A 13,912-nucleotide genomic window follows, 5' to 3' on the forward strand; every position below is an offset into this window, starting at 1 on the left:
ATTAGAATTTTTGAATTTCCATCAAATTATCCTAAATTTGCATAAAATCAAAATTTTGGGGACTAAATTTGTTGTGATCAAAACATTAGAAACCAATTTCGCATATAGGCCAAACATCAAGGTTCAAAACTGCATTTCTCCCTTTTGTAAAAAAATTGGGGCAAGTTTAATACATACTATGATATAAATGAAAAATTCTGGTATTCAAAGGAATATAAAAGGATTTTCAAAATTTAAGAGGGGAAGGGAAATCTAATTTTTATAAAGATAGATATGAAACCTTTCTAAACTTGTAAGGAGATATAAAACAATTTCTCAAACACTACTCATCTCATCTGCCTGTGAATAGCCATATATCTCTATCTCTATCTCTATCCCTACTTTACATAAAGCATGGAAGGGCGATGAACAGTGCATCCCAATTGATTGTGTCGGTTATATTGTGATTTCATTGCTCATTTTGTCCTTCATGGTCTTTTGGGAGCTGCCGAGTTGCATGAGGACAATTCTTCCGCTGTTCATTTTCATTTGCTAACTTTCTTTTGGACTATCTTGTCCTTTTGTCTTGGTTATCTTGTTATTTGCGATTCAATTTTGGACGTGTTCGTCCTTTTACTGCTTTGAAAGTAATAAGATGTCATGTTTGTCTAATCATTTTGCTCCCCGCAATTCTATCGGTGGCGTCAAACCAAGTGTTTTTTTTTGTTCTGATCATTTTGGTTCCCGCAATTCTGCCGATGGCTTTAGACCGAGTGTTTTCTTTGTGCTTTTGTTTGCCATCATTTTTACTCCATTTTTTAACCATCTGCGCATTTGTTCATGTGTGTGTTTCACTGTTTCTTTAGCAACTAAGTGCATTTTTATATTACAGTGGTTGACAGGATACAATGCATGCATGGCGCGTCTATTTTGCATGGACTTCCACCTGTCTTCAGCTCTTTGCTTAGCTGATACTGCAATTGGGATTTCAGCTATCTCATTTGCATTAAATGTTCATGTGAAGTCTGCTCATCATCGATCTTGTTGTTGGCCATTCATCATTTTTAATGTATTATTTGAGTTTTTCTATCCTTTAAATTTGTGTATCTGGCGAGGCTTTCATTGTCTTCGTGATGCTAACTACCGGTGTTCCGTGATCTTTCTTCTATCTTTTGCTCTTCCTTTCTCCTGTGAAAACCATAGATATTTCGTGTTCTTTTGTTCTCCTTGCGTTTTACTTTTTCCCTCATTTGTCTTGCTGGTGAGTTCTACTTTTGGTTCTTTTTGTTCATCTGTCTTTCATGTTCGTTGTCTCATGTGTGCATGATTTAGGACAGATGATTTTTCTTTCTAATGAACTCTTTCGTTTTTGTTGTCTTCTCCATGAATGTCTTCTCCCTTGCGTTTCTCTTCGTCTGTTGTATTCTGTGGTCTGATATATAAACAGATAGTCACAGTGAACACAAAATGTATATATCCATTGTATCCTCTGTTTCTTAGAGCTGGTATTTACACTATAAGTATCGAAATTTACTTATCGTTTGTATACCGTTTTAGGATATTGACATTTTGCCCTTCATATCTGTTTTTTCATCAGTTGTCTCAGTTGTCTCCTGTCTAATTCGGATTGTGAAGGTTTTCCTGTGCCGCTTTCAAGGTAACTGTATTTCTTTTTAATTTAAATCTTGCATATTAATCTCATACCTATATCATTTGTTTTCATTCTCTGCTCTTGTTTTTATTTCATTTAAACATATTTGTTATTCTCATTGTTCATTGTGATCGCATTTTAATCTTTTTCCACTTTCTATCGCTTTTGTTTGTTACGCTTGTTATATAATCTATACTATAAAACTTCTGCCATGACATTCACTGTTGCTTCTGTGACTTTTGCTATCAAGAATCATTTTGTGATATGGGCCGAAAGCGCAAAGTTATTTCTGAAGATGAGCATCGTATACAAGCTAATCAGCGTCGACGAGAAAGATATGCTAAGAAAGCAGCTGAGAAACAACAAAGAACACAACAGAGTAAAATTGAATATGAAAACAGAAACAGCCAGACTTCCCATGCTATACCTTTTTCTCCGATAGATGATACACTTGTTCATGTTTCTATCCATAATGATGTATCGCTTTCAGCTCTATTGAAAGCTAATTGTACATGTTTTCAAGTGCCTGTTCTTAACTTTTCTGATCAGTCAGCCATGGATTTCAGCTTGACAAACGATGCTGTTCATGAAAGTATTCTCTTGAGCCTTCAAATTTAATTGTTTTATACTAACTATCAAATTCTTATGAAAGCTCACAAATTATTGCTGCTTATTTCTTTTCCTCTATTACCAGTTTTTTCAACAACTGATTCTGTACTCTCTGAAAACATCCTTTCTTCGACTGCTTTTCAAACAAATATCTTCGATGATTCCTCAGCTGTAGATCTAGGTAGATTTACGAATTATTTATGAACTATATTTCTCTTCTCTTCTTATATACTAGGAACTATTAACTTTCCTCTCTTTTAAATCCATTTTTCTTTCTTGTGATCTCTTCTGCAATCTTGCCATCTTCTACTGTCAACTGTTGTATCTGAAGACCAACCATCAAGCAACAATCTGCAGCATGCAACTGGTAGCTATATATTATAGATTTATATATAACTATCTGTATACGAGTGTGACTAAGATTGTTTATACTTTTTCTCGTTCCTCTATTAGTTAGAAGCACCTATTTTCCATAATGTATAGGTCCACGTCGTAGAAGAAAAAGCATATCGTTGTTGGAACAAATACCAGTTCACCCAAGTGTTTTACCAGAGGTTCCAGACTGTATCTTTTGTCGTGCTAAGCGATTCTACATGGAGCCACCGAGATTCTGTTGTTCAGCAGGCGAAATTCACTTAGCAGAAACTCAAATGCCAGAAAAATTAGTTCAGCTTTATAGAGCAAATACTCTTGAAGCTAGAGAATTCAGACTGTGCATCAGGAGTTACAATAACATGTTTGCCTTTACATCTCTTGGCGTTCATTATGATAAAAATCTTAGTAGAAGGAATAATGGTATATATACATTTAGAGTACAAGGCCAGATTTACCACTTTATCAAATACCATTCAAGCGAACTCAGTTTCCTGTTTCATTGTGTTTTGCATTGACTATTAACAAATTACAGGGGCAGACACTTGATTTTGTTGGAATATATTTAAAAGAACCAATTTTTTCACATGGCCAGTTGTATGTTGCAATGTCAAGGGCAAGAACTGCAGAGAAACTAAAGATACTTCTAACACCAGTTGTGCTTGAATCCATGGCAGACAGTAGCACACGAAACATTGTTTATAAAGAAATACTTGCAGCTGCAACTGCTACTTAAGTACCAATTTTTTGTACTCTATCTATCATGTCCTTTATACTTAATTTATATCAAGTTGCATCTACATTATTTACAACGCATTTTGCTTTGCTTATCATATCTAATATGCCTGTGTTTTATGATTGCCAATTATAACTGCTAATAATTGTGTTCACTAATTTATATGTTTCGTATATTGTAGCTATGGATGACAGATGTATTCCTGTTAGCAGTTTGACTCATGAGTCAACAGATTGGATGATCAAGGCAATTCTCACGGAAAAATCACCAATCTATCTAGGAAAGAACCAAGGTTCTTGCTTTATCAGACTGATGTTTGCAGATCAACAGGTCAGATAAACACTTCATCTACTTACTTAGTTACTTGCTTGTCCAACAAAACAAAAAAACGTGATTCAAATACAGAAACTCTCTGTAACTCAATTTTAAAATACTCAAATTTAAGAATACTAAAATTTAGTTATTTAAATGATACACATCAATTTATATATACCAATAAATCACTCTCTAGACAATTGTTAGACTTCTTTGGTTATCAATTAGAAAACAACAGCATTGAATAACCAAACTGTAAACAAAATTTGAAACCATTCATATCTCCTCATTTACTTATTGCTTTTTCTCTTGTTTTGACAGCATGAATCAATTCAAGCAATTGCTTTTAATAGAGATGTCAATTACGTTCATGACAAATTACAACTTTATGAGACCTATTACATTGCAAATGCTGCTGTTGTGCCAATTACTGATCCAAGAAACCAAACTGGCTCTGTTCCACTCCAGTTAACACTTACTAAAGCTGCCTTCATCAGGAAAGTCAGCAAAACGGGCTCACTACAACTAGCAAACTGCTTTCCTATCACTCGATTTTAGAGTCTTGACAAATACAAGAACAGTGATGCAGACAGATTCAGTATAAAAACTCATGAATAATAAATACTATATGATAGTTTACTGTACATTTTCTAATCACAAAATTTTCATGTTCAACTAGATGTCCTGTGTATAGCAATCCATGCATTCCCAGAAGAAGTGGTTAGTACTGCAAGAGGACCACGTACAATTCAAAGATTCATAGTTGTCAATCCCGAGTAAGTATCTTATGATCTTAACTTTGAAAACTGGAAAATAGATATAGTTATAGAGCATTTTATATATGAACAGATTATTGATGATTTACTCCTAACTCTATCATCTATATATTGAAATTTACAGATGTAGACCATTGATATTCACAATGTGGGAACCTTATATTTACTATGAGGGTGTTGAACTTGTTAACGCAATCCACACTCATCCACCAATTCTGATTCTACGGCCTAGAGTCACCACCTATCATGGTAAAAATATATTAAGATCAACCTGATTGTATTTACGTTTAATTTAAATAAATATAACTCCATTTATTTTCTTGGCACAATAAATCAGGAATTGACATTAGCACTAGGCCAAATAGCACAATTGTCCTGGATCCACCACTACATCAGATTGCGTCTCTCAAAATCTGGTATGTTTTCACGTACAAATATCACCCTCTTTTACTCAAAATTCTCTTTCTAACTATCCACATAAATATTAACATTTATTTTTGCTGTCATAGGTCTCAGGAAAATATTTCCTACATTCACAGAGTTATCAATGAAAGACTGTATGAGAAAGATAAACAAAAAACAGTTGCGCCAGCCAACACTGAAGTTCGTTTGATTGGACAGATTGTTGCATCATCAAATCCGGTAAAACAAGAACATATATCCACCAATATTCTACATTATCAACTACATACTTTATTATCTTATAGTATCGCTGATTCAATTATATTAACATCTATATAACTGTGCTTGAATCAGATAAAGAACTTTTGGATCAGAGGAAAAATCAGAATCATCAACTGCAATCAGAGATTTTTCTCTGCGATATGTACCAGCTGCAACAAAATCACTGGTGCACCAATGGATATGGAATTTGACTGCAATTTCTGTGGACTCAGAGATATAAAACCCAAACCAAAGTAACTTTATTTTTAAGTTCCTAAAATTTCTTATTATACACTTCATATATTTTATCTCATATGCTAATAATCATCTCTGCTGCAGAGCTAGATTCCAGGCACACATTTATGACGACACTGGTTTCATTGATGCAACAATAGAGGATCTAAATGCTGAGACCCTCATTGATTTCACCACCACTCAAATATATGAAAAGCATCTACAAGTATATCAACTTTGTTATAATTATACAAACAAATATAATTTCAATCAATACTGTCTACCAAAATCACCAACAGCAATTATTTTTTTACAGGGAGAATTGTTGCCTTTTAGCAGAATTAATGAAAAATTGCAAAATCAGAATTTCCTCTGTGAAATGAGATCATATCTTCCCTCTCAGAAGCATCTTCTTCCACTATTTTTCCTCACAACTTTCATTCCAGAAGAACCAGAACAGCATCCACAAACTCACCAAATTGCTGAAACACAGTCATTAGAGTTAGTTGCAACTCCACCATCCTTTCTAAAAGATAGCACCACAGAAAATGTTGCTTCTATTGAAGAAGTTTCCCCGAGCCTCATTCCAACATCAACCTTATCTGTTGTCTCAGCAGACCAAGGCAGCCACAAAGGTCCCTCATCTTCAGTAAAACGAAGTCTTGAGGAAGAACTGACAAAGACAACAAAACATCCAAAGCTTGATTGAACTTCGTAATCAAGCAAAGAGATGACAAAAAATCTACTTTTGTTAGAAATGCAAAAACACTGGTTAGGCATGCATAAGTTTTTGTTCAAACAACAACGTGATTTTGTTCTTTCGGTGACAGACTAGAGCCTACGTGATTTTCACCTCTCTGTCTATCTTTGCAATCACCAACAACTTAATATTACTTACAAATTATCGTAATATCTTTACAAACATAAATTACTTCGACCAAAACCAACAAATAACAACCAATTCAGTTAATATGGGCACCCCGCGTCGAACGCGGGGTCTCACCACCTAGTATAGTGTAATCCTTGCAAAGTGCAGTCCGTTGCTAGCAAAATCAAACTAAGTTTAGAAGTTGCCCATTAAATTATGTAGAAGTTTTACTAGAGTCAAGTTTTTGGTAGTTTTCCTACTGGGTAATTTATTATGTAATTATTTGTATGGTAATTTCTTATTTTTCAAGTATCGTTATAAAAAGACAGCTTGTAAGGATATTTGCCTAATAGTCTTCAGCGAGTAGGGTATTGGGTTCTTCCTTTGTTTGACATTTTAGTGAAGTTGTTAGTGTGACATGTGTTCATTATTTCTTTTCTATCACATCTATTTTATTTGATTATTTGATTCCTTCTATTCTATAACTCTGCAAGTTAATATTATTAGACTCATACAATAAAAATTGGAGTTCTATAATTGGTGTCATGAGTGAGTGTCTTATGAGGTTTGTGTTGAGTACCTTCCACTGCCAGAGTTAGAGTACAAAATTTGCTTAGAAGCATTCAGTTGATCGAGTAAGGCAGCAAGATTAGTTTTGAATTGTCAAATTGTGAAGATTAGACCATAAAAATAGTCCAAAATTTGTCAGATTAATAATGGTATCAAGATAGAACTCTTGTCAAAATTTTTAATATCGCAGGTTATCAAATTGAAGGATTTGATTGATTTTATCAACTAGGGGGCCAGAAATTTGACAAAAGAATAGAGGAACCAATTGTTCAGATAAGTAAATTGTAGAATGATGGATGAATGTTGGGTTTTAGTTAATGGTGAATCACAAAAAAAAAAGGTCAAGAAACATCTTATTATTGGTTTTTATAATTTGAAAATTATCTCAAACAATTTAATTTAGATGAGTTCTTTCTGGGTTGTTGCAAATACGTTGTTGAAAAGAATTCTAAAAAATTGACAATATTATTTTTTAAGTTATGCAAAACAATACTTGACTGTCTAACAAGATTACTTTTTTCCAATTATTTTCTTTGTTAGATTTTTTTAAGTAATAATCGAAATCGAACCCATTTAAACTTTCTTCTTACCATATATATATATATATATAGTCTCGTGTCGTGTAGTAATGAAGAAGAAGGAATCAAATAAGTTGGTGGTTTCAACTAGAAGTGGCAAAATGGATATATGGTTGATAAATGGTTTTAGTTAAATGGATAGTGGATCAAATTGATCCAATCCAATTAAAACCATTTAATAAATGGATCTAAATGGATGTCATTTAAATGGATAGTGTAAACCATGATCCATCCATTTATCCATTTACTCTCCCAAATCCTAAATTTAAGATCCAAATGCTTTTTTTCAAAAAATACAGATCCCCAAAGTTCTATTCTTAAATCACCTAAAACCTTTTGGTAATAACAAATGCTTGTACTACTACTCTATTTCAGTTCTTCATAAAATTAGTTTAGTTCCAAGAAAATTTAACTGCTGTGGTCAATTTAACCTTTCGTCATTACTTTAAATATCATTTTGTAAAGTAATGAACAATTAAGAACTTGGCTATATTTTTATAACTTTTGAATGAATTGAATACGGCTTTACAGTGAAAAGAAGTTTACGTTTCCAATTTTTTGCACTCCTGTTCAAGAGTGATGTCTTGAATAAAAGTGGAGTTCTAATAAAAAATCTTATGTTATTTGACAAGTAAAATATTTTCATTACATGTGCACGTAGTACCTAAAAATGTATGAAACTCCTTATTATACCATTGATATACAAGCTACCTTATATTACTTAGTAAATTAGGTGTCTTTTTTTTTTTTGGATAGTTGGATTGGGTGATAAGGGGAGAGGGATTGCAAGTATGAGAATTTGGAAAAAAAAAAAAAAGTGTCATTTACATATCTTAACCAATGTTGTGGGGACACTCGTTAGAAAAATTCTTTTTATAAATAAAAGAATTAAAAAAATAAAAATTATTTTGACACTGCATGATGCATTCTCGCTTTTTTTTACTTAAGAATATAAATGTTTGCAATCATTACTACATGAGAGTTTAATTAAAAAAAAAACAAGAGTAGATATTAAATTATAATTTTGAAAAGGATGGAAGAAGTCTAGGAACTAGAAGCAAACAAAATGCAATTAATGTTATTGGCAACTTGGCATGTGAGGAAGTTATGAAGGAAAGAATAGGTGGTCCCACAAAATTATTTTGACATATGAGGAAGTTATGAAGAAAAGAATAGATAGTCCCACAAGATTTTATCTCATATTTTTATAAATGTGTTTTCTATTTTTTTAAGTTAAATGGATGTATATGGATAAGATGGATAATCCATCTAAATCCACCAACATAATTGGATTTAAATGGTTATCCATTTAAAACCATTGAATTTATATGGATAATCCAAATCCATTTAAGGTTGGTTTATATGGATGGATTGGTGGATATGAATCCATTTTGCCACTTCTAGTTTCAACTTTCAACCGTATTGCTGGTTTCAGCGTCGTGCAAAGAAGTGGGTCCATTGAGGGTTAAATTCGCACATGCCGGCTGATACTTATTTTTACTCTTTAAAATATCCATACAATTTTCCCGACAAATGATATTTCCAGAACACCATTTTTTGCAGTATATTTCTTTCCACATGATGGTAATTATGTCTTTTACTAGTCAAAGGGTGGACTCATTTTAAAAAGGGTAGAAAGAGTGATATGGCATTATTACTGGCTGTTTTCCCTAATACCATAATGTTAAATATTAATATTAATACGCATTTACAATTTGACACAAGAAATTTATATCTTTTTGGTTGCTTTGTGCTTCTTTTGCCACAAAACCATGCATGTTTGGCACTAGACTACTGAGGAATAATTTCAGAAACCTCCTTAAAGTATTTTAACAATTTCAAGAAACTCCCTTCTAATTTCTAATGTTATACACACCTCCCTTCGGTGTGCAAAAGTACTCCGATGCCCCCACCCCATTATGTTTACAAAAGGAAATAAAAAGTAAAAATGAAAATCATCACCTTTACTTATTTTTTTGCCAGCAACGATACATTGTATAACCTACTCTATCCTAATCTAGGAGATGAGGAGCCTAAGGAGGCTTGTGTGTTAGGGGTTAGTGGATATATAGATCTAATTAGACCAAATGAGTGCTATAGCACTACTCTTAGATTTTTTTTTTTTTTTTGTGTGCTGTAGGTGAGGTTTGAACCCACACTACTCTGATGGCCACTGAGCTAATGACAATCATCACCCTTACGTCCCTCTTTCCTTTATCCTCATGACCAAATTGTCAAAAATTTCCCCCTATTTCTCTCGCCCCTTTTCTCTTCCCTATCCTTTACCTAACACCCTCCTAGAAGTCATAGTGTTCGCTTACCATCGCACCTTAGAGCGCGCAGTCAGTGTTTACTACCTTTCCTCCTTCAATCCCCTCTCTTTATGGTCCTCCACCTTCATCCCTTCCCTCCATCGATCTTCATTAATATACTCGGGTCATTTGGTTTTTTCTTTTTTCTTTTTCTTCTTTTCTTTTGTGATTATATGGCCTATTAGAATTCTTTTTAATGTATCTTTTATAGTAAGTGAGAGGTTTTAAACCAAAAATCTCCTACTTGTCACCCTTCCGTTTTATTATCCAGTCCAACCCTTCCCCAGTGAGATGATAGAACTAGATATATTTGTCTCATATGCATACACTTTAGTCGCGTAATCATTGTTGTTCTATTAATTTTTTTTTTTGTGTTAAATGGCTCTATTATTTTTATTATCAAGTCGTGTTCAAGAATTTGTTGAACCAAAACCTACTAATTATAGCAAGTTTCAAGATATATACAAATGTTACAGCAAGTTTCAAGATATATACAAATGTGACTTAAGTACCTTGTTTTTCTAAGGCTTCCAGCCTTGGCTGAGGTTGATTTTGGGGAACATTTGATCATTTCATTGTTCCGTACAAGAGTTGAGCGCCAAAGGAAGACAAATTAATACGTCAAACGGGCATACAGATGAAGTTATGGGACGATATGGGCAGACAACTGAACCATATTGGACCACATACTCTCCATGTAGCCAAATACTCACTGGTCCTTGCCTTCCATTTCAAACTTGCATTATTCTCAGTCTCATCTGTCATAATTTGATCTATTATATAGATGACATACTATATGTTCGCTAAATGCTCAGACTGACCAATTTTGTTACGACCTTGGTTTCTTCTTCAAGGTCTCAAATGAAGCATAATCACAATATTTGGTAGCATAACAGCACCAGACAAATTGATTTGCTAGATGTTTTGTTGATTTCTTGAAATTTCTGTTTGGCATACACATAGTAGTTCAGTGGCGGAGCCAAAAAAAAAAAAATCTTAGTGGGGGCAAAAAGAACACTAAAATTTTTTATCTACTCTTTTTTTAATTTTTTGAGCAAAAAATAAATAAATTCACTAACAAGTACAAATGATATGTATATTCCATTAAAAACATAAAAAGAAAAACTCAAAATTATTAATGTAATAATAATTTTATTTTAAAAACAAAGTAAACTATTTGCAATTGTTCACGACGAGTTTTCATATTTTGATAACAGTTTACAACTTCCTCATTTTCAACTTCACGAAGTATATTTTTCTCAATATAAGTAACTAAACAATCTAATAATCTATCCAAGAACTATTTTACAAGTTAAAGTTATTTATTAAATCATTAATCACAACATATCATTACTATATCAAATCACAACTTATTTATTCATTACTATATCAAATCATTAATCACATTATATGAACCTAATCAAGTTAATTAGACAAAAGGATCCATACAAGAATAATTTAAAAGTTAAAAAATATGTCAAATGACCCTCTATTCATCATTACATTAACTCCAAATAAGAAACTAATCAAGGAAACTAAAAAATAAATTATAAATCTATAAAATCACCATTTCACAAGTTAAAATATTTATCAAATAACCCATTTATTAGTTATTACATTAACTAATCAATTTTCAAATTTCTCTAAAACAGTAATAGTCTCATGCTCTAGAAATATATTTGCAAATAAATTTAAAATAATAATAATAAGAAGTAATTATTTAGAACCTGATTTTGATGGTCTCCCAAAGTTGGTGAAAAGAGTTGCAAATCAGTGGCGGACCCAGGTCCCAGAAGATCAATTGATTCTGGTGCAATCTCTAAATCGGATGAAGTGATCAAGAGAAAGAGTAACAAACTTTAGTTATGGAAGAAAAAGTGGCTCTCATATGTTGGGGAGTGGGAACAACTAAGAGCCAGAAGAGGAAAGGGAAATTGGGGAGTGAGGACAAAGGAAGTAAATGCTTAATGATGATTGGATGAAGTAATAAAAAGAAAGAGTAGTTAGTTGGGTGTGGAAGAAGAGGAGTCGTGGGTTGTGAAGTGAAATGGGGACCACAGGAGTAAAGGAAACTTGGGGAGTGGGGACCAAAGTAATCACTGATATAATTGGTATTTAGCCCTCTTGGGGGAAAAATGGGGACCAGAGGAGGAAAGTAAATGATATAAATTTTGTGACCCATCTTTCACAATTTTTTTTAAAAAAAGTTCTGGAGACACCATTAAAATTATGTCAAAATTATAGAAGTATTATAGAAATTTAAGAGGGGCAGTGGGGGCTTGTGCCCCCAAAGCCCCCCTTAAATCCGCTCCTGCAGTAGTTGCCTTATTGGCATACTAAACAAAACTCAATAATTCTGAGTTTCCATACTTCATTATCCAAAGAAATGAAACATGTGTAGAGTTTTGCATCCCAGTCATAATTGGAGATAATGATGACAAACCATAAAGATACCTAACATTTGGTTTGGAAAATTCAAGATTTAAAAGTTTCTCCCAGAAACTACTAAATTTTAATCCATGCACCGCACTTAGGAGTTAGGAGTATATTCAGTGCATTTCAGAGAAAATGTGATCAGTAGAGTTGATTTGACTGGATAATTGAGAGAGAAATTTTTTTAGGGGAATTTTTTAAGACCAAAGTACATTAGTATCTTTGATTGCGTAAAGATATCCCATTTTTCTTTCAGTATAGCTTTAGTGGTGGTGAAATTTTTTTATCTTTATGTCGCAGTACTAAATTGTAAGTGTAAGGGAAAAATCGAATGCAAGGTGGCTAGTCTGAGAAAAGAATGTACTAATACACATTTGCAATTTTAAATGGTCAGTCATAGTTTACCCCCTGAACTAGGGGGTAATCTCATTTTACTTCCCAATATAATGGATGTTGTATTTTTTAGGAAGAATTGTAATTTTGGTCCCCAATCCGTAGTGTATGCACGAAATTATCCCCAATCTATTTCAAAAATCAATTTTGGTCCCCAATCTATTCAATTTTGCACTAAAGTGGACAATTGACGGAATCTTTTCAATTTCAATCGGAAATAAGTCACGTGAGATCACGTGTTGGCACCTAAAACCACTTTTTCAATTTTTTATTTCTAAAACACATTTTTTCTTGTGGCTTGGCTTTTGATATGGACACTCCTGTCCCGTCAACCAGATCAATTTCCTCCTCATCAATTCTTTTCCAATCAAAACTCTGAATTAGAGATCCCAAGGCCAAACCCACCACCCACTGTGCTAGGCCAGAACCAGGGCAAGATTTCCTTCCCATCCCAAATGGAATCAGCTTTGATGGCTGAACCTGCAAGCCTTCGAATCTCTTTGGCTTGAAGCTTGTTGGATCATCCCATACGTTTGGGTCTCTATGAACTGCCCACGCATTAACTAACAAAATTGTGCCTTTGCAGAATATTGTATCCCCCAATTTTATAGTCATCGGACGACTCATGTGGCACTAGCATTGGTGCTGCTAGGTACAAATGAAGTGTTTCTGAAATAATGTTATGAAGATAAGGAAGATTGGATAGATCATGTTCGTCGACTAATCAATCAGTCCCTACTTGAGCATCCAATTCAGCTCGAGCTTTCTCTAGCACCTCGGGATGGTTGAGCAAAAGAGACAAGGCCCATTCTATAGTCACCGATGAAGTGTCTGTTCCAGCCGTAAGTATTACCTACCAATTTTAATTGAATGCTCATTCCAGTTCAACGGTGAAGTATGGCTAATAGGGAAAGAATATACTTACTAGTATAATCCCTTTGATGATCTGGTCCGTATAATCCCATTGATTTCCAATTATTATCATCCGCTCTTCTCTCTCAGCTGCATGCTTGCTTGCTTGCTTATGAAGTATTACTGTTGCTGCTGCTACTGCTCCTGTTGTTTGTGCAGGAGAGTTGAACTGGGTCCGTTTCTGTCATTGATTGCAAATTATCTCCATTACTAATGAAGACAAGAACGAGACTTGGACTTGGAGGCCAAGCTGAGCTTCTTACTCGTGCTGTGGGTTTTGGGGATTTGAAGGCAGCGGCCAACAAGAGGAGTAATTTGGATTGTGAGATTACCCTTTGCATGTCTTTGTTTAATAAGACAAAAGGCAAGAGAAAGTTGAAAATATTAAAAAATATGTTTTAGAAATTAAAAAATTGAAAAAGGGGTTTTAGGTGCCGGCACTTGATCTCACGTGACTTAGTTTCGATTGAAATTGAAGAGATTCCGTCAATTGTCCACTTTAGCGCAAAAT

General features: G+C 33.7%; 2 protein-coding genes across 2 annotated transcripts in view; one reads left to right on the top strand and one right to left on the bottom strand.

Moving 5' to 3' along the window:
- LOC113734562 (uncharacterized) overlaps positions 1 to 13,912 on the bottom strand; it is a 109,866-nt gene that overhangs the window by 17,304 nt on the left and 78,650 nt on the right. The window lies entirely within an intron of this gene.
- LOC140038051 (uncharacterized) lies at positions 4,293 to 6,257 on the top strand. Its single transcript, XM_072083228.1, has 6 exons — positions 4,293 to 4,438; positions 4,563 to 4,687; positions 4,776 to 4,854; positions 4,948 to 5,080; positions 5,195 to 5,355; positions 5,441 to 6,257. The coding sequence occupies exons 2-6, from the start codon at positions 4,585 to 4,587 to the stop codon at positions 6,042 to 6,044; spliced, it is 1,080 nt and encodes a 359-aa protein (XP_071939329.1). The 5' UTR covers positions 4,293 to 4,438; positions 4,563 to 4,584; the 3' UTR covers positions 6,045 to 6,257.

The sequence above is a fragment of the Coffea arabica genome, chromosome 3c, assembly GCF_036785885.1.
Source record: "Coffea arabica cultivar ET-39 chromosome 3c, Coffea Arabica ET-39 HiFi, whole genome shotgun sequence".
Classification (NCBI taxonomy): Eukaryota; Viridiplantae; Streptophyta; class Magnoliopsida; order Gentianales; family Rubiaceae; genus Coffea; species Coffea arabica.